A 26,945-nucleotide genomic window follows, 5' to 3' on the forward strand; every position below is an offset into this window, starting at 1 on the left:
CGGACGTGTTTTTGCGTACTGCGTATGTTGTTGTCATTTGATCATAAAGCTAGCGCCAGACTATGCGCGTATTCGTAATTCGTGATTCGTAATTCGTGATTCGTGAACGGTATAAAGAAATCTGATTGGTTGAATTTGACGAATCTTCCATCCACACTATTCACGAATTATAAACGAATCGCGAATACGCGCATAGTCTGGCGCTAGCTTAAGATCAAATGATTTCAAGTCAGAAGTTGGCCATATCGCAGGGCCGAAAATGAAAAGATAGACGTCGTCCGCGATATTTGAAATTGATAAAACTCGTAATATATATACAATATTTACATTATATCATACATCATGTACTCGTTTCAAACAAAGTTATAACTTTTTTTATATCAAAATATTCACATTATTATAAAAAAATTATGCATATCTCTCCGTTTGTTAACACAGATTACTTTTGGAAGCAACCATTATGCTCACAATAGAGTCCAGTTTGAACCATTTAATTTGATATATATTTGTTACGGTCTATCTCTTTTAGTTTAAAAGATAAAAGGGCATAGCTACTTTTGGTGGGACACCCTGTATATACAGGGTGTTCAGCGTAACGGTCCGCACAAATTTTGAGACATTTCTGATAGTTTAAAAAAAAGTTCATATAGTGAAAATTAATCTGTTTTATGCAAGCTATCATGTGCAATAAAAAAATTTTGAGAAAAATTTTTTTTTCATAAAAAAATCAATGTCATCTTGAATTTTTTAAATGGCACCATGCAATTTTTTTCAAAATATTGTAGGGGCCTTAAAGATGAATTCAACGAACTATTATAAATGGCACTTTTATTAATATTTAATACCAAATTTGCAGCATTATTTTAAATAGTAGCACTTATAAGCTCTGACTAAAAATGTAAACATAAACATTGAACATGTCCCAACTTTCAATGTTAATGTTTACATTTCAATGTTTCGAACTTTCAATGTTTATGTTTACATTTTTAGTCAGAGCTTATAAGTGCTACTATTTAAAATAATGCTGCAAATTTGATAATATTAATAAAAGTGACACTTATTGTAGTGCGTTGAATTCGTCTTGAAATCTCCTACAATATTTTAAAAAAAAACTGCATGGTGCCAAAACTACACGGACATTGATTTTTTTATGAAAAAAATTGTTTTCCCAAATTTTTTTATTGCATGTTATGGCTTGCATAAAACAGGTTCATTTTCACTATAAAAACTTTTTTTTTAAACTGTCGGAAACGTCTCAAAAAGTGTGCAAATAGTAGCACTTATAAGCTCTGACTAAAAATGTAAACATAAACATTGAACATGTCCCAACTTTCAATGTTAATGTTTACATTTCAATGTTTCGAACTTTCAATGTTTATGTTTACATTTTTAGTCAGAGCTTATAAGTGCTGCTATTTAAAATAATGCTGCAAATTTGATATTAAATATTAATAAAAGTGCCACTTATTATAGTGCGTTGAATTCGTTTTGAAGTTCCCTACAATATTTTGGAAAAAAAAATTGCATAGTGCCATTTAAAAAATTCAAGGTGACCGATTTTTTTATGAAAAAAAATTTTTTCTCAAAATTTTTTTATTGCACATGATAGCTTGCGTAAAACAGATTAATTTTCACTATATGAACTTTTTTTTTAAACTGTCAGAAATGTCTCAAAATTTGTGCGGACCGTTAAAATTATCGGAAACTAAATATTTTACGAGATATTTTATTTTTTATATCAAAATATATCAGATTAAAATATAAAATAACTGAAAAAGTACTTAATGAAAAAATATTTTATTATAGTGTTTTGAAAAGCTCTCGAAATGAGCTATAAAAATATGTAATAAAAAATAGGGGGTTCCATTTAAGAAATTTATAATGACCTTTACGTGACCTTGACAACGCTATTCAAGGTCGTACTAATATTTTTACATCCTAAATAGACAAAATGGATATAAACGGATGATTTTAACTTTTTCGGACATTTATTTGCCCGATTTCTAAACAATCAGTCCAATAATCTGAATTTTCTGTGTTGGGCTTATATCAGAATTTAAACTGATAAATATAATTATTACATTTTTAATGTCCTACTAGTTGCTCTTTGCATGCTTTATCATTAAATAATTCTCATAACTAAAACTCAAATAAGAAATGGACAACGCATCGCACGACGCATAGCGATAAACAAACAAATTAGCGGCTGAATACTGTTTTTATGTAAAGTTTTTAAAATGTTGCAGGGTAAACCTGCATAAAAGGGGACCCCCCTCGTATGACCTTGATCTTGACATATGTTGTCGAGGTCATCGTCCTGAATCACCCTGACCTTGAAATAAGTTGCGATCACGATCCGTTAAAAAGTTATTAACAAAAAAGTTTGAAATATACTAAAGTACATGCATGGATAGGAAGCACGCGCGCGCGGGCCAAAGGCCCCCTTGCACCCCCCCTGTGTCTGTGTGTGTGTGTGTGTGTGTGCGCGCACGCGCGTCATGAAAATGTGCGCAGTTTTATGTCCCAAGCATCAGTCAGTCACTATCTTTAATTGGTCATAACTTTGTAGTAAACAACGAGCGACGATTAAATTAGAAGAAAAAGTTATTCAGAGTTATATCCTTGACAACATATACCAAGATCATTGAAATCGATGAGGTCGCCCTTAATCTTAAGTTTTACCATTAAATCAATCAATTATTTTCCGCTTTAACAAAAAAACTGTTCAATATATCAACGATTCACTGCTAATGATTTTCTTTCGTTCATACATATACTATTTCCACATACATATTAATTGTTTATGTCATTTAATACTAAAAATAACTGCTATATTTTTCATACCTTTTTGTTAATAACTTTTTAATTAATAATGATCGACGGCTAAAACCTTTTGTATGTTGTTCAGGGTCATGACCTTGATGACATATGTCAAGGTCAAGGTCATATGAAGCGGGTCCCCTTTTATGCAGGTTAACCCAGAAAATGAAAGAGACGTACAAAGGAAATTGAGGGAACAGACGAGAAGAGAGAGAAAAGAAGGGAAAATAATAAAGGTAAGATGACAGATAGGGAGAAGGTAGGATAGAAAAATAGAGATACAAGAAAAGCTTTATGTGTGGAGTGAAGGAGAAAATAGAAAAACCAAAAAAAAGAAACAATCATAGAAAAAAAGAGTTTTGAGAAAAATCCAAGAAAAGAAGAAGTTAAAGAGAAGGAGGATAGAGGTAGAGAAAAAAAAGAAAAAGAGGACTGGAGAGAAAAGTGAAAATAAAGAGAGATTAAGAATAATATTTGGAACCATCTAACAGTATTCAATGTAATAGGAATGTGTGAAACATGAATAGAGGAAAAAGATGGGAAGAGAATAAAGAAAAACTTATCGAAAAAATTCGCATGGAGGTACCAATAGGCAATTAAAGAAAAGAGGAAAGACAGAGCAAGAGAGGGAATAGTTATAGGAATAAGAAAAGAGATAGAGAAAATCGGCACTGCGGATATGCATGACATTGACTGATTGCATGAGAGTAAACTGATGATAGAAAGGGAGATATGGAGAATTTTGACTGTTTAATAATGGGAAGATAAAAGATGAAAGAAAAGAAATTGAAAAGAAGATTAAGGAGTTAGAAGAAGAAATATTTTGCATAAAAAAGGATTTTAATATCAGGATTGGGACAGAAGAAATAAAAGTGAAAAAGAGAAGGACTGGAAAATACGGAGATACTCTAAAGAGATAGGGATATTGTTGATTATTAGTGAATATTACTAAGCTTATGTGCACTGCTTATATCGGATCATGTTTATTTCAAATCTGAAAAACAATTCCTGAAAGCAGAATAACAAAAATGCAATTGTGTCTAATGGAAAAACGAAACAAAAAAGAATTATTAATATAGGCACAGAAAACAGAAATAAGACTTATCCGATTAAATCCGAGAAAAAAGCCACAAGACCTTGTGGTTTGCACGCGTGTGTGTCGCTCGCTCGCTCGCATCGGAAATGGAAGAGTCCTTCCGTAATCGGCATCGAGTGCCTCTGCTTCCTTTATCACGCCATCTATTATATTATTATCCTGAATAATGCAGGTAAATTAACCAGCTTGAAAATTATTTTCTTCAAGAGATAAATAAGGAGGGAAGAGTATTGCTGTGTTTAATAAAAGATAGGAGTTGGGACATTGGGAACGGAAATATGAAAGAGGATGAGAGAGGGAGTTTCACATACACAGGAGAAAAAGAAGAGTCTGTAATAGACTATATTTATAGACATAGTATACCTAGACCAAGTATTAAGGAGTGGGGGTTGTCAAATATTAGACAGAGATAGCATGCTTTGTATCACCATTCTATTTTCGTCTGACAATGTTTGGAGTGGGGATTTCAACCCCACTATATGTTTAAAGTGGGGAACGTCTCATTCCACTGTTTGTTTACAGCGAAACAGAGCGTCTTTATATTTGTTAGTGCTAAACTTTCAAGGTTATAAATAATACAAAAATATATAATAAATATATAAATAAATAAATATATATATATATATGTATATATCCATAAATGTAGAAGTAGTTCGCGGTCCGACAGACAGACAGACAGATAGACGGTACTTATATATATAATAGATATAATATATATAATACATATACATATATATAATACACATACGTATATATATATATATAAACAGGGTATCCCATAATAACCGTCTATAATATTTATAATCCCCATAATATAGTCCCATGATCACCTCTCGTGTGCAGGTAAAACAGGTAAAACCGAGAAAAAAGCCTTTTACCATTTTGCGATTTTTGTAATAAATATGGTCAATCTTATTAGTTGATCTTTTTTAATTAATTTCTCAATAATTATTACGAAAATTGCAAAATAGTAAAAGACTTTTCTTTTCGGTTTCACTTGCTCTATCTGCACACGACGGGTGATGCGATTGACAGACAACCTGTATATATACATATATTATTATTATTATTATTATTATTATTATTATATATAATATAGGGGAAAGTAGGGTAAAACCGAGTACTTTTTTAGATTTGTTTTCCTACAAAAAATCTGAGAGTAAAAAAAATTTTGCCGACCGTTAGTAGTCTTTAATGAACCTTAAACTATGAGAAAATAAAGCTCGTCGCTGAAAAAAAAGTTTTGGTTACCAATAATAACAAGATTTTGTGGAGAAGTCAAAGTACCCAGTTTTGTCCTACCAGTAGAGTCAAACCGGATATCCATTTGAAAATATGCAAAACACCGTATAATTACAAAATCTAGATTTATTTTAATCAAAATCAGTATAAAGATGTATTCTATTGACAAAAATCACAAATAAAGATATCCTCTTGTTCGACATTGCTGCAGGACTTTCTTATTTAACTTTTTAACTTTAGGGGTCTCAAAAATCTTTTTTCTTAGTGGTTTCTTTTTCTGAGCATTAGTTTTCGTTTACAACTGCTTTTTGTAGGGACACAAAGTCAGGATAACAGTTCTTCCTCTTTTCATTATATGAGATGTATAATTACCCAATTTTGCCCCAACACAAGAAAAGTAACAAATACGGCGGTTGTATATTCCGGCGTACAAAGTGCCGATAAAAACTAATATGATATACTCTCTAATATGTACAGAATGCAATATTGCTCTTACCGAAACAGATGCTCTATATAGAGAAAGTGCACGACGACTCGATATCTATCTTTTTTGGGCTAAAAACTTTGAACTTCTATTAAAAAAGAAATATCGTGTGCACAGGGGCACGGTTTGTTTTAAAATAATGATGGCGCCAATCTACAACTAATAACACAAGTTAGATATAGATAGCAGCATTTATTACGAAAAAACAAGGGTACCCGGTTTGACCCGCCGACCCGGTTTTACCCAACTTTCCCCTATATATAATATTTTCAATATTCATTATTTTTTCAACTATTTTATACAATATATTTTTCAATTTTTTTTTATTTACTTATTATTTCTCATGAATATAATCTATTATTATATACACTTTATTCTTAATTTTTTATTCTTTATTACTTATACTTTATTGTTCATAATTATTTTTTTTTAACGATGAATATTATATGGTGTGGAAAATCGTTTTTCGGAATTTATATTATTAATAAATATTATAGTAAACTGAATCCGCATGATGTCAATATTTTCAATTCTCCTTCATTCCCACAGAAAACCCGTTCCCCAACAATTGAGTTGTTGATAAGTAAAATTTTACATCAAAAGAAGGGTCCATTTCCAGACGAACTAAAACAATTTGCCTGTACATTGCATTTTTATTCGCCGGCAGCATATAAAGATGTAAGAAAAACATTAATGAATGTTCTTCCGCATTAGAGCACAATTCGGAAATGATTAAGTGCAGCCAATAATGAACCGGGAATTTCGATTAATGCGATGAAGCATGTGTCCGAATTATGTAAAAATGCCGAAGCTAGAAATAAGAAATTATATTTTTCTTTATCATGCGATGAGATGGCGATTAGAAAACCGGTGGAATTTCACGGAAAACAAAGGCATGGATATGTTAATATTGGAGATAACAGCAATGAGAGTGATAACAATACGGAAGCAACAAATGCTCTCGTATTCATGTTAGTAGGCATTAATCCATATTTTAAAATTATAGTCGCCTATTACTTAATCCACACATTAATGGGTAAGAAAAAAGTAATATTTTGAGTGACATATTGCACGTTACACATTCTCATACAATTCCGATTTGTAATATTACTTTTGATGGAGTGTCTACAAATATTTCTATGGTGGAAAAACTGGGAGCCAAAATTTAAAGTTCTCCAGATAAGTTAATAACTCACTTTGAAGATCCTGTAACAAAAGAGCCCATAACAGTTATGTTGGATGCTGCTCATATGCTGAAATTAATAAGAAATACATTGGCTGCAAAACAATTCTTCACAGATATGAACGAAAATACTTGATTTTGCTTATGGAAAAACAAGAAGAAGAAGGGCTTCATTTAGCAACTAGAATTCGTCATAAACACATTGATTTTACCAATGAAAAAATGAAAATTCGACTAGCCGCTCAGATCTCCAGTTCCAGCGTTGCAAACGCTCTGAAAACCTGTGAAAAAGATTTCAAGTTAATGCAATTTCAAGGTGCAACACCAACAGCAGCATTTTGTCAGATAACGATATATTCGATCTGCTTGATTCAAGAAACCTTCTGACAAAAAAACCAACCCACGAGCAATTTCTGTTGAAAATTTAAAGGATATAAAAATGAGTGCGGAAAGTTTCATTGAATATATTGAAAAGATAAAAGTAGATACAACACCTATAATCCAAACTAGAAATAAAACAGGTTTTCTAGGATTAATAATATGTTTAAAAAGCATGATCTTTTTGGCCGAACGATTGTTTTCAGAAAAATACGTCACCTTCTTGTTAACATATAAAATGTCTCAAGATCATCTAGAGACGTTTTTTTTTCTTCTATACGACGTTGTGGTGGATTTAACAACAATCCAACTGTTCGACAGTTTATAGCAGCTTTAAAAAAACTCCATGTGCATGTCAATATTAATATTATCTTTAATGGAAATTGTACACTTAAAGATGACACTGTCCTTCTCAAAGTAAATACAATGAACTACAGTGGTGAAGAAACAAATTGGATGGAAGATTTCATTTGGGACGTGAAGATTATGATTATACAATCCAACCATCAATTACATTCAGCGAATATCAAGCTGATATTCTAGCATACATTGCAGGATTTGTTGCTAAAAAAACGGAAACAAAATGAAGTTGTCATTTGTGCATTGAATGCTTGAAGCGAATAAAATCACCATTCAAGCTGCAAACAAGAAAAGCTTATGGTAAATTATTTAATGCGTCCGACGATGTAATTAAAATTTATAAAACAGCAGAAAATATTATTAGAACGAATGGAAATATCTTGACTTCTAAAAATGTAATCAAGAAAAACTTATACATTTAACACTAATAAGACTACGAGTAAATGATTTATTCACTGAAGTGGAACACGCTTTTGATCAAGCTCCCTTGACGGATCACAAGAATCAATTGATTCGCATTATTTTAGAAAAAATTTTCACTCTTAGTATGCATCATTATGCAGCTTCACAGAATAACAAAATCGGACGGATAAGGTGTTAGGAACTCAAAAGTTCATTGCCGCAAATACCAAATCCCGCCAATACTCCTGATCCCGAGCAAGATCCTTCCATTCGCGACCCTCGTACCCCATCTCGTTCAGATCCATTTTAACATTATCTTCCCACCTACGTCTTAGTCTACCCAAAGGTCTTTTACCATTGGGTTTACCAATTAGTATTCTATATGCGGTTTGATCACCCTCGTTAATAATATCCGGACTGTATAATTGATACAATTCCGCGTTGTGTAATTTTCTCCATTCGCCCGTTTCCTCATCGCGTTTTGTGCCGAAGATTTTTCGAAGTACTTTATTTTCGAATACCCTAAATTTTTTTTCGTCTTGTAACGTAAGAGAACACGCTTCGCAGCAATAAAGGACTACCGGTAAAATAATCTTTCTGTAAATCCTAATTTTCAGACGCCTAGACAACAACCGCGAACCAAGTAGTTTATTAACCAAATAAAAGCACGCATTCCCCAAATTAATTCTTTTCTTAAGCTCTTCTCTTATTTTATTAGTTTGGTTTAAAATCGATTATAAACACACAAAATTACTGACCCGCTCAAATACTTTATCACGAACGGCCAAGTCCCCGCCATTTTGAATATTCTGAATTCTATTAGTGACCATATATTTAGTTTTTTCGACGCTTATTTGCAACCCGAGTTCTTTCGTTTTAATCTAATATTTAATCTAATAAGTTTTTGAATTATTAATTATTGTTTCACTATTATCCCCCAGTAAAACAATATCGTCCGCGTATGTTAATAATTGAGTTATATCGTTCAACTGCAAACCACCTTCACTTTTCTGCATTTCTCTAATGGCATATTCCAATACTAGATTAAACAAAAGAGGTAACAATGCATCCCCCTGCTTCAAACCGCTATGAATATTAAAAATTTCCGACGTTTGATTACCAATCTTTACTCTACCTTTTGTATCTTTTAAACAAACTTGAACTAAGTTAACCAATTTTTTAGGTATCCCCAAACGAATCAAAATTTCAAATATTCTCTCCCGTTTTATCGAATCATGCTTTTTTAAAATCAATGTAGAGTTGATGTACCGGTTGATCAAATTCCCATTTTTTCTCCAAAATTTGCCGAATAGTAAAGATTTGACCCGCAGTCGATCTATTTCCTCTAAAACTACATTGATGATCCCCAATTATTTCATCTGCATATGATGCCAGCTTCATCAATAAAATATTCGACAAAACTTTATAGCAGGTTGGTAAAAGTGAGATGCCCCGATAGTTATTACAATTCATTTTGTCCCCCTTTTTGAAAATCGGAATAACAATTGTATCTTTCCATTGTTCCGGCAATACTTCTTTATTCCAAATTGCATTAATTAATTAATGAATTTCTTTTAATAATCTATTTCCCCCCCATTTAATTAGTTCTGCCGGAATCAAATCAATACCCGGTGCTTTGTGATTCTTTAGTCTTTTAATCGCTCTTTTTACTTCTACAATCGTTAGTTCGTTAATCATGAGCTCAGCCGTGTGAATCTCAAGACTCTCTATTTCCAGGTTGTTTTGAAATTCAACATTTAATAACCGATCAAAATAATTTTTCCAAGTGTTTAATACTCCGGTTGCATCTGTAATTAAATTATCGTTCTCATCCCTCATCATTTCCGTCCTAGCTTGGAATCCCTTTCTAAACTTATTTATCCCCATGTACATATCGCGGACGTTACTACTTTGACAATTTTTATCTATTTCTTCAATTTTACGTTTTAGGTATTGACGCTTCTTATTTTTAAACATAACATGAGCCGCTTGCCTGTTATTAAGAAACTGATATCGAGTTTCCTCCGTATTATGAGTTAGCCATGTGATGTGCGCTTCGTTTCGTACTTTAGCAATTTTTACGCATTCTTCGTCAAACCATGACTTGTTTCTGTTCCTTTTACAAGAACCTGCAGTGGCTTTCGTCGATTTTGCTATCGTATCGCGTATGTTTTCCCATTGTTTGTTAACCGCGTTATCATCCGATTTATTTATTTCCTCTAAGACCGCGAATTTATTCGTTACTTCGACCGCGTATTTTATCCCGTTTTCTCCCTCGGTAAAACTTTGTACGTTTAGATGTTTAGTTCCCATCCGCTGCCCGTTAGTTTTGTTTATTGAAAGACGTTCTCTAATTTTAGCAATTACAAAAAAATGATCCGAGTCGCAATCCGCCCCCCTATAAGACCTAACATCGATTACATTCGTATGGCGTCGTTTATCCGCAAGAATGTGATCAATTTGGTTATGCGTGTTGCCATCCGGGGAAATTCAAGTTTGTTTATGGATATTTTTGTGTTTAAAAGACGTGCTTTTGAGATGAGATTTTTGCCGTTCGCAAAGTTAATTACCCTTACTCCGTTATCGTTACTTTCCTCGTGCAAACTTTCGAGCCCGATCGTTCGGCAATTGGTCCATGAGGTGTTCGAATTCCTCGTAGAACCCTCTTTAATTTCGTCATCTTTATCCTCCATCGGCGCGTGAACATTGATTATCGCGATCTTGTACTATCTACCCTGCACAACGAGCAATCCCCATCGTTTATAAATTTAATGTTTTTTACCGCGGACAAGATTTTCTTATTAATCATGAAACCGACGCCAAAACTATGGATCTCCGACCCCCTATAATGGAGCGTATACGAACCTGCGCTAAGCGAACCCTCCCCGGCCCGTCTTGTTTCTTGCAACGCGACGACCTCCACCCCATACTTCTCGATCTCCCCGATCATCGATTGAAACGCCCCAGGTCTGTACAGATTTCTAACGTTCCACGTCCCCACTTTGATATCCCTCCCGCTTTTTGACTTCATGCGGCATGAGTTCCCCGAGGCAGTCCCCACCCGGAGATCCGAACGGGGGACTAGTTTACCTCCGGATTGAAATTTTACCCCAAAAGAATCCACGACGAGTTTTGATTGTTTCTTGATAAAGTCGTTTTACGGTGTGAGCTTATCAAACCTACGCCCAATCCCCGAACAGGAGGGCTATTTCCAATGGGCTGTCCGCGACTGCTTATTCGATTTATTCGCAGCTAACCTCTACTTCTCACCGAGACAAAGAGGCCGTTCCTCTATCCGCAACCTGAAGACGTGCTGTGTCGTGATGATTGGGACCCACCCACCCCGGGGACCATTCCCGAGCGGCTGTTATGCTAACACAGTATAATTATTATTATTATTATTATTATTATCATTATTATTATTATTATTGTTATTTCACGATATTATTGAAGAGTTGAAGAATAAGAACCTAATAACAGATTCTGTTACAGAAATCATGAATGTTAGTCAATAGGATTATTTTGGGTTCAACAAATATATAATACTAGCTTTTTCGTCCGCGCAAAGCGCGGGCTGAAAAGCCTATCTAACCTTTTATAATTTTTTTTTCTTTTTTTGCGCTGGTTTAAAACGCAATCTCTGTCCAGTTATTTCATTAATAGTAACATTTTTATTTCACTTTTCAGTTTTTTTTTAGACCACACATAGTGTGTGGGTGCGTGGGTGGATGAGTGGGAGCGTAAAACTAAAAAAAAAACACATAGTAGCCATCCCCGAAAAAATAGCAAAATTTTGGTCCTGTTTAGTTTTTTTAGTTTTTCAGTTTTTTTAGACCACACATAGTGTGTAGGTGCGTGGGTGGATGGGTGGGGGTGTAAAACTAAAAAAAAACACATAGTAGCCATCCCCGAAAAATTAGCAAAATTTTGATACCAATTTCAAGAAAATCGGATTTTAATTATTAATTATAACACTTTATTATAGTACTTATACTATTCTACAAGCAGGTCTTCTTCCCTTCTCAAAAATAATAAAGCAGTTACATCGAATGCGCTATATGTATTCTCCTCCACGCCTTTCAATTCCCCTTCACTTCTCTTCATCCCCTCTACTTCTTCGTTTCCCAGTCGACGAAGGCTTCTTTACCCTACCACGCGTCGTTAGACAAAGACAGATTGGTGATCGTACAGCAACTATTTCTTTCTATTTTTTGACGCGTTCTGACTACGGGAAATATAGAGACGCGCGGTCTATATATTATACGTCTATGACTATATTATAGTTAATCAGAGGGCGTAAAATATATGCGGCGCTGCTGACAGAAAGATTGAGAAAGGAGATGGAAGAAAAAAGAGAGTATTGCGGGAGTGAGAATCACCAGTGGGGTTTAGAAAAGAAAGAGGAAGGATGGATAATGTGCCGATATTACAATATGTTATAAAAAGAAAGAGCTAAGGAAAGAAAGAGGAAGGATTTTTCATAAACTTGAAGGCAGCGTTCGATAAAATGGATAGAAAGTTGTTGTGGGAAGCTATGGAAGAAAGAGGGTATAAGAAAGGCTTAATAGAAAGAATGAAAGAGATATATAAGAGTATGAGGAATGCAGTAAGGGTGCATGGATGGGTGACGGAATAGTTTTAGACAGAAAAGCGTGTGCAGGGCTGTCCACTTAACCCGCTTCTGTTTTCAATACTAATTGCGGATGCAGAGGAAAAAATGAGGAAAGGGCAGGTAGATGATGTTCAAATGGGAAAGGAAAGATTCTAGTCATTAGCATATGCCGATGATCTAATTCTACTGGTAAAAAGTGAAAAAGAGATGAAGGAAATGATAAAGAAAATAGAGAAGTACCTAAAGAAGAAAAAATTGCAGCTATGTAAATACGGCGAAATCTAAAGTGATGTGCTTTAAGAAGCAAGGTGTAAAGGAATAAGGAAAATGGAAATGGAGAAGAGAGAAAAGCCCTTAGAATTTAAATACCTGGCTACATGTTAAAAAAGAATGGCAAAGATGAAGAGAAGAAATTAAAGATCTAAAAAAGAAGGGCAATACAGTGATGAGGCAAGTATGAGGAATGGGAGAGCGTAAATTTAGAGACGATTTTAAGAAAAGAATGATACTTGCTAAATATTTAGTGTTAGGGGTAATAATGTATGGAATAGAGATTTGGGGGTGGAGAGAAATGGAAGGATTGGAAAGAATTCGAGAAGAGGTATATAGAATGGACTCTCAGTCTCGATTCCTGCACGCCAAATTATATTATACAAGGTGTCCGGAAAATTGCCCGCAGTACTTCGGGAAGTGATTCGGGACCCAAAAAGAATGAAAAAAAGCTATATAAACATAGGTCCGGAAATAAGTCGTTTCCGAGTTATAGTCACTTTTATGTTAAAAAAATCGTAATTTATAATCCGTTTGGCATCCCTCTTTTCTAAATTTTTTTAAAATCTAAAATTTTTATTTTTTTAATTTTAATTTTTAATTTTTTTTAGTTTTTAATTTTTATTTTTTTTAAATTTACAATTTTTATTTTTTAATTTTTTTTTCAATTTTTCAATATTTGTAAATACGAGTTTTGAGATTTTGATACTCCGACTTCATCCTTTTTTAACACTAGTAGCAGAGTTACGCTCAAATTGTTCAAGTACTTCTTCTTCCGTTACAACATTTACTCTACAAGTCTGCCCTCATCTATTCTCTTTTTTAATGTATCAAATTCTCTCAAGGCAAGTTTATTTTCAGCTTTACTTTGAGTCTATAGTCTGAGTTCATCTTTTCCATTTTTCATTTTTCATTCACTCATCCCAGACAGTTTTGAATAAGTTTCAAATTATTATTTAGCAACACCTTACTTACCTTAAGTACTTTGAGATTGTACCCAATCTTTCTGTATTCATCAATGGATCGTTTGAGTTTTAATGAATTAGCTGATATACATCTTATGTATGGTCTTGCTCAAGGTAATGCTACCGAGTCAAGAAAATTATATGCCCAGTCTTTTCCAAATCGATATGTACCGGGAAGAGAGTCTTTCCAAAATGTAGACAAAACCTTGAGAGAATTTGGTATATTAAAAAAGAGAACAAGTGAGGGCAGACCTAGAGTAAATGTTGTAACGAAAGAAGAAGTATTTGAACAATTTGAGCGTAACTCTGCTACTAGTGTTAGAAAAGTTTCGGGTAAAATCGGAGTACCAAAATCAATGATATGGGACATTTTATCAAGAAATTCAATGTATCCATATCACGTGCAACGAGTTCAAGGCCTTTCTGTTGCAAATTATGGTCCCCGTTTGCAATTTTGCCAATGGGTTATAAACAGAATAAATAAAAATACGAATTTTTGTGAAAATGTTCTATTTACTGATGAAGCAGGCTTTGACAGAAATGGAATTTTCAACTATCACAACCTTCATGAATAGGCTTTAGAAAATTCTAAAGCAATTGATCAAAGGAGGCATTAACAACAGTTTAGTTGCACGGTATGGGCGGATATTATTGGTGATAAACTTATAGGGCCATATTTCTTTGAGAAGAGATTAAATGGTCAGAATTATGTGCGATTTCTTAGAGAAGAGTTAGGCCACTTTCTTGAAAACGTCCCTTTAATAATACGACAAAAACATGTGATTCATGCATGACGGTGCACCTGCGCATTTTAGCCGTGTAGCCAAAGATCATTTGAATCGAAATTATGGTCAGAGATGGATAGGGCGTGGAGGTCCGGTTGCCTGGCCCCCAAAATCGCCAGACATGAATCCACTTGATTTTTATCTATGGGGTCACGTAAAGTCAATTGTTTACAGAAATGCGCCCAATAATATTGCTGACTTAAGACAAAGAATAATTCATAGATTCGAAGAAATAAGGATGGATCCAAATGTTTTTCAAAGAGTTCGAAATTCCTTTGATAGAAGAATAAGGGCCTGTATTCGTGTTGAAGGTGGTCATTTTGAACATCTTATTTAATTCGATTTAAATACCTGTTCATGTTTATTTTTGATCTTAAAAATAATGTAATCGTATTTACAAATATCGAAAAATTGAAAAAAAAAATTAAAAAATAAAAATTGTAAATTAAAAAAAAATAAAATTAAAAAAATAAAAATTTTAAATTTTAAAAAAATTTAGAAAAGAGGGATGCCAAGCGGATTATAAATTACGATTTTTTTAACATAAAAGTGGCTATAACTCGGAAACGACTTATTTCCGGACCTATGTTTATATAACTTTTTTCCTTCTTTTTGGGTCCCGAATCACTTCCCGAAGTATTGCGGGCGATTTTCCGGACACCCTGTATACAAGGAACAGATATTGATAAGATAAGGATAATTGCAGAGTGTAGAATAGTAAAGTTTGAAAAGAAAGCACTGAAAGAGAGGAAAATATAAAGCTATTAGTAGGATGTATAAAAAAAGAAAAGAAAAGAAATATAAGAGGAGCAAAAGAGGAGATAGAGGTTTTATAAGCAGAATGGGTTCAACTCGGAAGGAATTAAAAGGCTTAGACAAAAAGGGACATAGATGGAGCTAGAGGCAGTAGTGAAAAAAACGAAAGGGAAAGGTTGGAAGGGTGGGTAGAGGGGAGAATAAGAAAATCGAAATATAATATTAGATATAAGGACAGGATGACAGTTAGAATACCGAGGTACCTAAGGATGACAAGAGAAAAAAGGAACCACAAGTTGATAACAAGGTGGAAATGCGGAAACGATAACTTTTCTCGCCACGTACTTATACTCGCACGGATTGGCTGACATTTTTTAATTAATTTCTCATTAATTATTGCAAAGATCGCAAAACGATAGAGAATTTTCCTATTCGCTTTATTTGGACATAATGGCGTGCAAAAGTTTCCGGTCAGTGACATTTCGGACTTTAATTTATAAAAAAAAAAAAGCCTAATGACTTTTTAACTATCATCTGGTGCGAGTATAATATATAGAAAACAAAATAATATAGTGAAAGAATATTGTTTATGTTTGTGAAAGTATTTATAGTTATAATTACAGGGTTGGGAAAGTTACTTTATAAAAGTAACTCGTTATCGTTACTCGTTACCAATTTTAAAAAGTAACTCGTTACCGTTACCGTTACTCAAAAAATAACGAGTCGTTACAATTTCTGTTAGTTTTTTTATATATAACAATAACTTTACATACAATTTTTTTTAATACAAAATCAAATTAAACACTAAAAATTTTTAAACATTGTCTTACAAAGAAACAAGATACCAAAATGAATTTTCAGTAGTTTTCATGTAATGCTGCATTCCAACACTCTTATCAATATTTTCCTTTGTATGAAAATTATACCGAGTAAATTCAAAAAAAGTAACGATAAAAGTAATTGGTAAATTCGTTACTCGTTACCGAAAATCGTAACGAAGTTACTTTTTCCGTTACAAACAAAATTTGTAACGCCATTACCGTTACAGTTACCGAAAAAAAGTAACTGTAACGGTAACGGCGTTACAAGTAACGCGTTACTTCCCAACCCTGTATAATTGTTATATTTACAAAATGTCACTGGCCGGAAATTTTTGCACGCCACTGTATATATATATACACAGTGTATTCAAAAAGTTCAGGGACTGATTTTTTTCTGTACGTACTAACTGCGTTATCTCTTGGCCTACACTAGGTCTAATTACTATGATACCTCTTGAATTCGCCATATTTTTTGCTGCCATTGAGTCAATAGTTTAAAATTTGAGTGCATTTAAAATTTTTTAAAATTTTTAACATTGTCACGATTTTCAAAATGAAACCTTGATTAAGTTTGTTTTAAATGTGGAAAAACTGTAACAGAAACATATTAAATAATGCAAGATGCATTTGAAAAAGATTGTCTAGCAGGTAGTAAAGCTAAGAGATAGCGCAGTCAGAAAAAGATTAGTCCCCGAACTTCTTGAATGCATTGTGTATATATACACATATATATGTATATATAGGGCGCGGGCGTCCTAGAATTTGCGGACACAAAATGCACAGCGTGATTGTGCTAGAAGAAGCAACTTTTTTCTGTGGCAGAATTGCATCTGAACACTACTTTTTAAATGAAAGCAACTTTAAGTTAACGAATGAACGCTCCAGGTTACGCATGAATCAGGGGCGGCGTGCACATGGCATGCATGGCACGCGAGCGTGTACGCTATTTTACTATTTTGTTAAAGATTTTATAAAAATTATGCATAATATCTAAATATCGCTATTTTGAATGCAATTTATTATTTTAATAAGAGAACATTGTCTAATCTTTTTGATATATCATTATCATCAGAATTCCGTATTATACGTCGAGTTATCAACTGGTTAATAACTCTGGTACCAGAAGTTATTACATGGCCTCAAGGAAATGATTTAATTAAAATTTCTCGTGACTTTCAAGAAAAAGCAGGCATATCAAACTGCATTGGAGCAATAGATGGTTCGTATATTTATATAAATAAACCTGAAGAAAATAGCAGAGAATATTTTAATAGGAAACAATGTTATTCAATCCTTTTGCAAGCTGTTAGTGATTGTAATTGTATATTGTGGTGATCCAGGCTCTTTTCACGATGTTCGTATGTTAAGAAGATCACAGCTTTTTCATATTGCTGATCAAGAAAGAGAAAATATTTTTCTAAACAAAACTTTTCTATTAGGAGATAAATATTATAATGGAGTAGCAAAAAAATGGATTGTTTGTTCTTTCAAGGATAACGGTCATTTAACAATTCAACAAGAAGAATTTAATACAAAAGTTTCAATAACTAGAATTGCAGTCGAAAAAGCTTTTAGTATTTTGAAAGCCCGATTTCGCCAGTTACATAAATTACCTTTACGCGATATTCATTTCATGACTCAAATCATAGTAGGTTGTTGCGTACTTCATAATTTATGTTTAGATAATGAAGATAACGGTGAAGATTTTTATAACGAAAATCCCGCAGCAGAGGAAAATAATCTTATACAAAATTATAATGAAGGAGATGTAATTGTAGATGAAGATTTAGAAGATCGTCGAATATTATTGTTTAGAGAAATGTATCCTATATAATACATATATCTCTCTCAAGTTGTTGTTCGATGCCGAACATCGACTCGCCCATGATGTCGAGATCGTCAGTCTCCACCATGCCTCTCTGTCTTCTGCTGTTGTCATAATTTCAGCAACTGACATGTGAGTAAGGTTTTTAATGTGATCAATGTATCTTACTGGGGATCTACCTCTGGATCTTTTGCCTTCAACTTTCCCTTGTATGGTTAATTTCTCCATACCATCTCTCCTCAAGACGTGTCCAAAAAATTTCAGCATACGTCTCTGAATCGATGACAAGAGGCGTTCATTTAATTGTATTTTTAATTCCCTGAGAATTGAGACATTTGTCCTATGTGCAGTCCAGGGGATTCTCAGCATTTTTCCGATAGCATTGCATCTCGAATGCCTCTATTCTTCGGCGACAGGAAGCATTTACTGTCTAAGACTCTGATCTATACGTTGCGATGGGGAAGTTCAGGGCCTGTACCAGTCTTTTCTTCGTCTTCTTCCGAATGCTGTGATTTTTCCATATCTTTACTAGTTTTGCTATGGTATCCCTTGCCATACCGATTCTACGTTTGACTTCTGGTTTGGATCTTCTTTTGTTTGTTATTCGTGCCCTAAGGTAGATGATGTCATCCTTTTTTCCGATCCTTTGGATCAAATGTAGATGTTGAGGAAACACTGTGGCTTTAGCCACCACCATTAAGCAACATTTAGATCTATTAAGCCTTAGTCCGGCTTCCAAGCTCACATTTTCAATGCGTCGTAATAACTCCAACATCTCTTGTTCACTGCTGGCTAGCAAGGTTGTATCGTCGGCATAACGCAGGTTCAAGATTTTTCTCCCTTCAATGAATACTCTTCCATTCCAGTCTTTCGTAGCTCTCCTGATTATCCATTCTCCATAGATATTGAAAAGGAGTGGTGAGAGGACACAGCCCTGTCTCACACCCTTTCCCACGCTGAATACACCAGAGCATTTCTTCTCTACTCATACCCGTGCCGTATTACGATTATAGAGAGAGCTTATGAGATATATTAGATGCTCCGGCACGGCCATCTCTCCGAGTATACTCCAGAGTCGACCCCACTGGACGGTGTCGAATGCCTTGGAGTAATCAAGGAAGCAGAATATTGCTGGCACATCATACTCATAGAGGTTTTCGATCATCTGTCTCACATTCATCAGTTGATCTCGAGTGCCGCGTCCTGGAGCAAAACCCGACTGTTCCAGAGAGATCTGTGGAAGAAGGTAAGGTTTTAGTCTTTCTTGTATGATATACAGAAGAACTTTGCTGAAGTGATTTATGAGGGCGATTGTTCTATAGTTGCTACATTCGTCTTTGGGTCCCTCCTTGTGTAGTGGTATGTATATGGATTCCACCTATCTTCCGGCCACTTGCCATTTTTCCATACTTTGTTGCAAATTTGATGAAGTATGTGAATCCCCTTCTCTCCAGTGTTTTTCAACATCTCAGCAACAATATTGTCTGAGCCAGCGGCTTTTTCATTGTTAAGTTTTTTGAGAGCCGCTTCTACCTCGCTTTTCAATATTAGAGGTTCATGGTCTTCAGGGTTTTTGAATGTTATCCTGCCATTTCCGTCGGAGAAATCGTCAGAGGCCATAAGGGTCTGACAATATCGTCGCCATCTTTCAACAATTTCTGGTTTTGTTGTAAGCTTGCCTCCATTGTCGTCCTTTATGAGCAGATAACAGGGCCGGAAGTCTTTCGAAAGTGTACGAATCTGTCGGAAGAGATCCCCTGGTTGGTTTGACTTCGAATGTTTTTTAATTTCCTGACATATCGATCCAACATATGCATCCTTGTCCATCCTCATAGCCTTATTTATTTTCCTTGTAAGGTTATTATATTTCAACGTGTTCTGGTTGTCATTGGTTCCTTTTGCTTTGACTTCGCGACGTTCTTTAATTAGATTCCATGTTTGTTGTGATATCCACGATTTCCTTGGTTGATCGTTTTTTCGCGAGTTAACAGAGGAAGCAGCAGCATCCATCACATTCTTCATTTCCATCCATAATTCATTGGCGTTCATACGGTCCATTTCTTCCTGTGTTATTTTGTCTAGAGTATCCGACATCTTTTTAAAGTCTGAGTTGCAACCAAGATGCCAACGGTTCATTTGTCGGGGCATCCGTATTGGTTTACAGAGTTTCAAACACAGCTCCGCGAGCAAGGCGTGGTCGCTTCCACAATCTAGACCTGGATAGGTTTTAATATCTCTTATGGATGTCTTCCATCTCTTTCAAGATAATTTATTTGATTTCGAGTGTGTCCATCTGGGGATTTCCAAGTGTACATTCTTCTGCTATGATGTTGAAAATGTGAGTTGGATATGTATAGCCCATTTTCTGCACAAAAATCAATAAGCATCTCTCCATGTTCGTTTCTCCTTCCGATACCATAATTTCCTACCACTGATCTCAGGTGTGCATCAAATTTCGTTGAACCGATTTTAGCGTTAAAGTCGCCTGTAACAATCAGCAGTTCTCTATTTGGTGTTCTAGATATGGTATCAGAGAGCGTTCCATAAAAGCTCTCTATCTCATCTTGGAAAGATACCGATGTTGGGGCATACACTTGAATGATATTTAAGTTGACTGGTTGTGCTTGTAATTTGATAGTGATAATACGATCATTTACTGTCTCGTATCCTAGGACCGCTCCTTTGATTGTTTTATCTATTATAAAACCGACCCCATTTGCCGAGTTCATTTCGTTGCCTGAGCACAGTATAAGATTTCCGTTTTGAGATGTAAACTGTCCACCGTACTTCCAATGTGTTTCTGATAATCCTGTCACCGATATTCCCTCTACAGCCCTCTCCACCACCGCAAACTTGCCAACTCTGTTACGGCCTTAGACATTCCATGTACAAATTTTGTGCATTGTCTGTTTTGTTTTCTGTAGCTTTCCAGTCGCATATTTTCTATGGAGAGTCTGGTCACCCACTACTCCACAGCCAGTAGCCAATTTCACACTCACAGTCGTGGTATTCGAGCGCCGGTTGCTAATCGGGTCAGTTTTCTTGGGACTCAGAATCACGCAATAGGATCCCTCTTCTTGCTGCGTCGCAGTTTCATAACCGTGTTTAGCTGATTCAGCCGCGCTTATAAATATGATGTGTAGTACCAAGTTCACCAAGTTCATCGCTACGATCGCCACCACCATCTGATAGTAATGCTGCTGCCCGTCACTATTTTGCTTTTATATTATCCCTAAAAGCGGGGTTGCCACTTCCGCCAGCTACGCCGAGTCGATTCCTCTCTTCCGTCATTGTGGACTTCACCCGTAATCCTGGGCAAGGGACTCTCACACAGGTGCTAGCTTTCTGGGTCAGAAAGTCTCTGAAGTCTGCGGTGGGCAGGGATCGACTCATCTGCCCTGATAGGACTATCCCTAGGGAGTTCCTACCCGCTACCCGCATAATACATATGTGTAAGTATATATCCTATCTAAGTAATAATAAGTATATATATACATATATAAAGAAAAGATATTTAAAAAACTAAAGTTAATCAAAAAGACTGAACGACATAGAGAAAAAGTTTCTATATTCTAAAATGTATTCTATATTCTATATAGAATATATTTTTTTAAATGTAATTTGTAGATTTAAATTTGTAGATTTATAGATTTATTTTTGTGTTAAAAAGTTTGATTAAAAAACAAAATATTTTTTATTTAAATAACCAATAAACGTAATAATAATGATTTTTATCAAGGAAACTAAACTACACATTAAGTTTTTAAATGAATTATCAAAGATTCTAGACTATAATGTTCTCTTACCCAATACAATATAATTATTAATTTTAATATTTTTATACAGAAATATTAAATATTTTTGGAAGGTAAAAAATAAAATATAAAATTAAGAAGTAAAATATTTTGTGTTTTATATTGTAATCTTTTGTATTATACATATTTTTAAGATATAACAGCAATTGAGTATTTCATATCACATAGCTTCTTTAATCAGACGGCAGTATTGATAGTTTTTATTAGTTATAACATAAATATATATGCGTATTTTGTGCACATACAAAATTAGGAAATATAAAAACGAAATCTCCTAATTTCAGTCAACTAAACAAAATATTATTCAAATCTAATTATAACATAAACATATCCTTTATCTATCATTTATCCTTAATCTAGTTATAACATAAATACATATATCTTTTGTATTTTGTGCAAATACAAAATTAGGAAATATAGAAATAAAAGCTCCAAATTTCAGTCAACTAAACAAAATATTATTCAAATCTAATTATAACATAAACATATCCTTTATCTATCATTTATCCTTAATCTAGTTATAACATAAATACATATATCTTTTGTATTTTGTGCAAATACAAAATTAGGAAATATAGAAATAAAATCTCCTAATTTCAGTCAACTAAACAGAATATTATTCAAATCTAATTACCTAACATATCCTTATAAACAGTCTTATTGTACCGATCTTTAAATCAGGGTCTAGAGAGGATGTTAAAAATTACAGGCCTATCTCTATTTTGAATGTCATGCCTAAAATCTTCTAGAAAATCATTACTGTTAAATTGTCCTACTTAATTAAACATGTCATTTGCAATGAGCAGCATGACTTCGTAAACGGTCGATCTACCGTAACCAATCTTGCAGTTTTCAATAATTATGCGTCCGCTGCTCTTGACTCTGGCTCTCAGATGGACGTTATATACACTGATTTCTCCAAGGCATTTGACTCTGTTGACCACAACATTTTGTCTTATAAATTAGAGGCCATCGGCTTTCGCGGTAGCATGCTATCCTGGCTACGTTCTTATCTGTGCGACAGGACTCAGAGGGTGCGCTTTCAAAATGCCCTGTCTAATGCGTTTCGTGCGTCTTCCGGCGTTCCTCAGGGTTCGCACTTGGGTCCTCTTTTATTTATTTTTTTTATTAATGACCTTGTGCGCAAATTTAAATATGTTAATGCGTTGCTATATGCGGATGACTTGAAGATTTTTTTGTCTGTTCGGTCCTTGTCTCAGTGTGAACTAGTGCAGTCCGATCTCAATACACTTGCGGAGTGGTGTTTGGATAATAATCTTCATCTGAATTTATCCAAATGCTATTGTATGACTCTTGTCATACTCATAATCGTATTGACTATCAATACTTCATTAATAATCATTTACCAAATAGCATAAACTCTGTTCGCGATTTGGGCGTGCTTATGGACTCCTCTTTCTCTTACAGCTCACATATTAATAATATAATAAATACGGCTCTTAAGATTCTTGGATTTATAAAGCGTTTCTCTAGAGATTTCCGAAATCCGGTCACTCTTCGCGTTTTGTATACTTCTCTGGTGCGTGCTCATCTAAAATATGCGACCGTTATATGGTCTCCCTACCACCGTGAACATGTTAACTCATTGGAGAGCGTTCAACGTAGGTTTCTTCGATTTGCATCCTTTAAACTTGGCTCTCCCATGAGCAGATTTGACCATGAGTACTCTCACCTCATGCGGCGTCTCGGCCTGCTCTCCTTAGAGGTGCGTCGGCTTGTTGCTGACTCGGCCTTTTTATTTAATATTCTTAACAGCAATATTAATTGCTCCTGTTTGCTGGCTCTTATAGATTTTAATGCATGTCCAAGACCATTGCGCACTTTTCCCCTGTTTCGGCCTTATATTTTTAGATCTAATTTGTCACATGTGGACGTTATTGCGAGAATTTTTTGGTTTGCGAGTCAGTCGCTTAAGTCGTGCGACCTATTTTCGACTTTTGTTTTTACTTTTAAACGCTCAGTCCGGCGAGCTTTATTGTAATTTGTGTTTTCATTGTGTAATTAATCCTTACCGTCCAGCATCTCGGTGATGCGTTTATCCTTATTCATATTTTTCTTTTTTTTATTTTCATTTTAATTTGTCTTAATTTTGATTTTATTCTGTCTATGTTTTATGTAAATGGGTCTTCCCGTATGGCATGTTAAATAAATAAATAAATAAATAAATAAATAAATATCCTTTATCTATCATTTATCCTTAATCTAGTTATAACATAAATACATATATCTTTTGTATTTTGTGCACATACAAAATTAGGAAATATAAAAACGAAATCTCCTAATTTCAGTCAACTAAACAAAATATTATTCAAATCTAATTATAACATAAACATATCCTTTATCTATCATTTATCCTTAATCTAGTTATAACATAAATACATATATCTTTTGTATTTTGTGCAAATACAAAATTAGGAAATATAGAAATAAAATCTCCTAATTTCAGTCAACTAAACAAAATATTATTCAAATCTAATTATAACATAAACATATCCTTTATCTATCATTTATCCTTAATCTAGTTATAACATAAATACATATATCTTTTGTATTTTGTGCAAATACAAAATTAGGAAATATAGAAATAAAATCTCCTAATTTCAGTCAACTAAACAAAATATTATTCAAATCTAATTATAACATAAACATATCCTTTATCTATCATTTATCCTTAATCTAGTTATAACATAAATACATATATCTTTTGTATTTTGTGCAAATACAAAATTAGGAAATATAGAAATAAAATCTCCTAATTTCAGTCAACTAAACAAAATATTATTCAAATCTAATTATAACATAAACATATCCTTTATCTATCATTTATCCTTAATCTAGTTATAACATAAATACATATATCTTTTGTATTTTGTGCAAATACAAAATTAGGAAATATAGAAATAAAATTACATATATATTATTAAGTAATTATAATATAAATATCCTTTTTAAACTTCTTTAAACCAAAACATAGTGTTACTTTTTAAACAAAAATAATTTGAACTTTTAACACAATTACAAATTAATAATTAATAATTATATTGCATGGTAGAATATCACAACTTAGAGTGCTTAGTATTTAAAAATTTAATGTAGTTTAATTTTCTTAAAAAATAATTATTATCATGTTTATTGGCTATTCAAGTAAAAAATATTTTGTTTATCAATTAAACTTTTTAGCAAATCACATTTTTCTCTTTGAATAGATATTTTTTCTCTATGTCGTTCAGTCTTTTTGGTTAATTTTAATTCCTCAAACAACATCTTTTTCTTTTTAAAAGTTAACTTTTCTTTTTTTAATTCAAGTTCTTCTACTTTTCTCTTATTTTCATTTTCTTCATAATCTCTTCTATCTTCATATTTTTTCTGAATAAATTGATGATGTTCCAACCACTGCTTCTCTAATTCTAATTTTGTTTGACATGGTTTTGATCCTGTTCCATGGCCTCTTTTCTGCCGTATTATTCTCATTTCTGTTCTAGTATCTTCTGCAGTAAGTTCTGTATCTTCTTGAATATTACTTGATTCTCTTTTACATATTCTATACTAGTTATATTCTAAGTATTTACTGATATTGATGAATTAAAAACATTTTCATTGCTTTCATTATTATTGCTTTTATTACCTAAAATTTCTTGTAATCTTTTTTTCGTAATCATCAAAAATCTTCGGGGCATTTCCACTTGTGCGAATATGATCTTTTTTTTTGTTATACGATTTTTTTAATGCACTAAATTTCTATCTAACCTGATCACCTGTTAACTGTACAAATAAATTAGAAAAATATAAGTGTATTAGGTTAATAAATATAATAAAATGCTTTATATCTTACTGGAACTTTAGATAAACATAGCCCATTTTAAATCTTGTGCTATTAATTGCCAAAACTTTTTGTTTTTTTTAGTATTATCAGCTTCAATGTCACGAGCTTCGTACACAGATGAAAGCGCGAAAGTAACTTGTTTATTCCATATAAATTTACTATCCTTCCATAAAAATTCTTCTTCGCGATGAGAAATTAAATTTGTTTTTTCTTGTTGTTGATTCATACCTCTTTCTTGTTGTTGATTTGTACATCTTTCTTGTTGTTGATTTATATCTCTTTCTTGTAAAATAATGTTTATAAAATCTGATAGTTATATAAAAGATTTGTTTTTTATAACTGAACTTCCTGTACTGAAAATGAAATAGATATAATAATATTTAAATGTTGGAAAGAAAGTGAATTAATGCACACTAGTGCAAGAGATGTTCAACTATGAATAACAAACCTATAATTGCAGTCAACCAAATTCTTGGCCAAAAGTAATTTTCCAGTTTTCTTCATTGTGAAATCTAACAAACAAAAGTAAAACCTTAGATTACAAATTTATAATTTATATTGATAAATTGAGATTTAACATTTTATTGAATATTTTACTTACGTGTAGTATATTACATGGTATATATAAATTATTTTATGTGAGTAATTTCTGTTATTACTACCAATTATAACCTCATTTATTACTACCAATATAATACAATTTATGCGTATACGATCAAATAAATAGGTAAATTTATTTTTCGACGTTGGTAGAACTGAATGTCACACACTTATACTCCGTTCAGCGAGAGAATGACTTCGGTCTGCGCATAGGCGGGCAAAGTGGGGAGAACATAGCGAGGTACTCAATACCGTATACGTAGATACGGCTTCTGTGGGTGAAGACCTGCGCGAAACAGACGAGTTTTTGTCCGACCAGAGGTCATTCTCTCGCTGGACGGAGTATAACTCTCTACAAAAGCAGAGTTAGCAAAAATCGACTTGAGTTGTTGACACACAGCGACACAATTCAAATGAAAAGCACAAATGATGATTTCACTAGACTTGTGTCGACTTGAGTCACTAAATGGAAAGCACCCATTATAGTATATGTCACATATACTATAATATCGGGTGCACTCGGCTGGGGAATCGGAACACAGCCCTGGAGCGTTCATTCATTAGCTTACAGTTGCTCTCATTTAAAAAGTAGTGTTCAGACGCAATTTTGTCAGAGAAAAAAATTGCTTCTTCTGGCACTGACAATCACGTTGTGCATTCCGTGTCCGCGAATTCTGTGATATCTTG

General features: G+C 33.6%; 1 protein-coding gene and 1 long non-coding RNA gene across 2 annotated transcripts; both read right to left on the reverse strand.

Moving 5' to 3' along the window:
• Positions 1 to 8,168: 8,168 nt before the first annotated feature.
• On the reverse strand, positions 8,169 to 21,184 carry LOC115244774. Its single transcript, XM_029822704.1, has 6 exons — positions 20,962 to 21,184; positions 20,429 to 20,871; positions 19,329 to 20,255; positions 19,068 to 19,233; positions 18,449 to 18,980; positions 8,169 to 8,487 (listed from the first exon to the last, which is right to left on the reverse strand). Exons 1-6 carry the CDS (start codon positions 21,182 to 21,184, stop codon positions 8,169 to 8,171), a joined length of 2,610 nt encoding a protein of 869 aa, XP_029678564.1.
• A 3,996-nt stretch (positions 21,185 to 25,180) lies between these two features.
• LOC115244779 lies at positions 25,181 to 26,730 on the reverse strand. Its single transcript, XR_003885433.1, has 4 exons — positions 26,260 to 26,730; positions 26,107 to 26,170; positions 25,668 to 26,011; positions 25,181 to 25,597 (listed from the first exon to the last, which is right to left on the reverse strand). It is a non-coding gene; the product is annotated as an uncharacterized LOC115244779 (long non-coding RNA).
• Between the last annotated feature and the right edge of the window lie 215 nt (positions 26,731 to 26,945).

This window comes from Formica exsecta, unplaced genomic scaffold (assembly GCF_003651465.1).
Source record: "Formica exsecta isolate Colony F162 unplaced genomic scaffold, ASM365146v1 scaffold864, whole genome shotgun sequence".
Lineage (NCBI taxonomy): Eukaryota > Metazoa > Arthropoda > Insecta > Hymenoptera > Formicidae > Formica > Formica exsecta.

Excerpts from the sequence above, each read along its gene's own strand:
- LOC115244774 (XM_029822704.1), bottom strand. The coding sequence starts at position 21,184 with ATGGTGGTGGCGATCGTAGCGATGAACTTGGTGAACTTGGTACTACAC. Across the intron at positions 20,256-20,428 it reads ATGCACACCTGAGATCAGTG|AGATGGAAGACATCCATAAG; the intron begins GTAGGAAATTAT and ends TTATCTTGAAAG. Across the intron at positions 18,981-19,067 it reads CCAGTGGGGTCGACTCTGGA|AGAAGAAATGCTCTGGTGTA; the intron begins GTATACTCGGAG and ends GGGTATGAGTAG.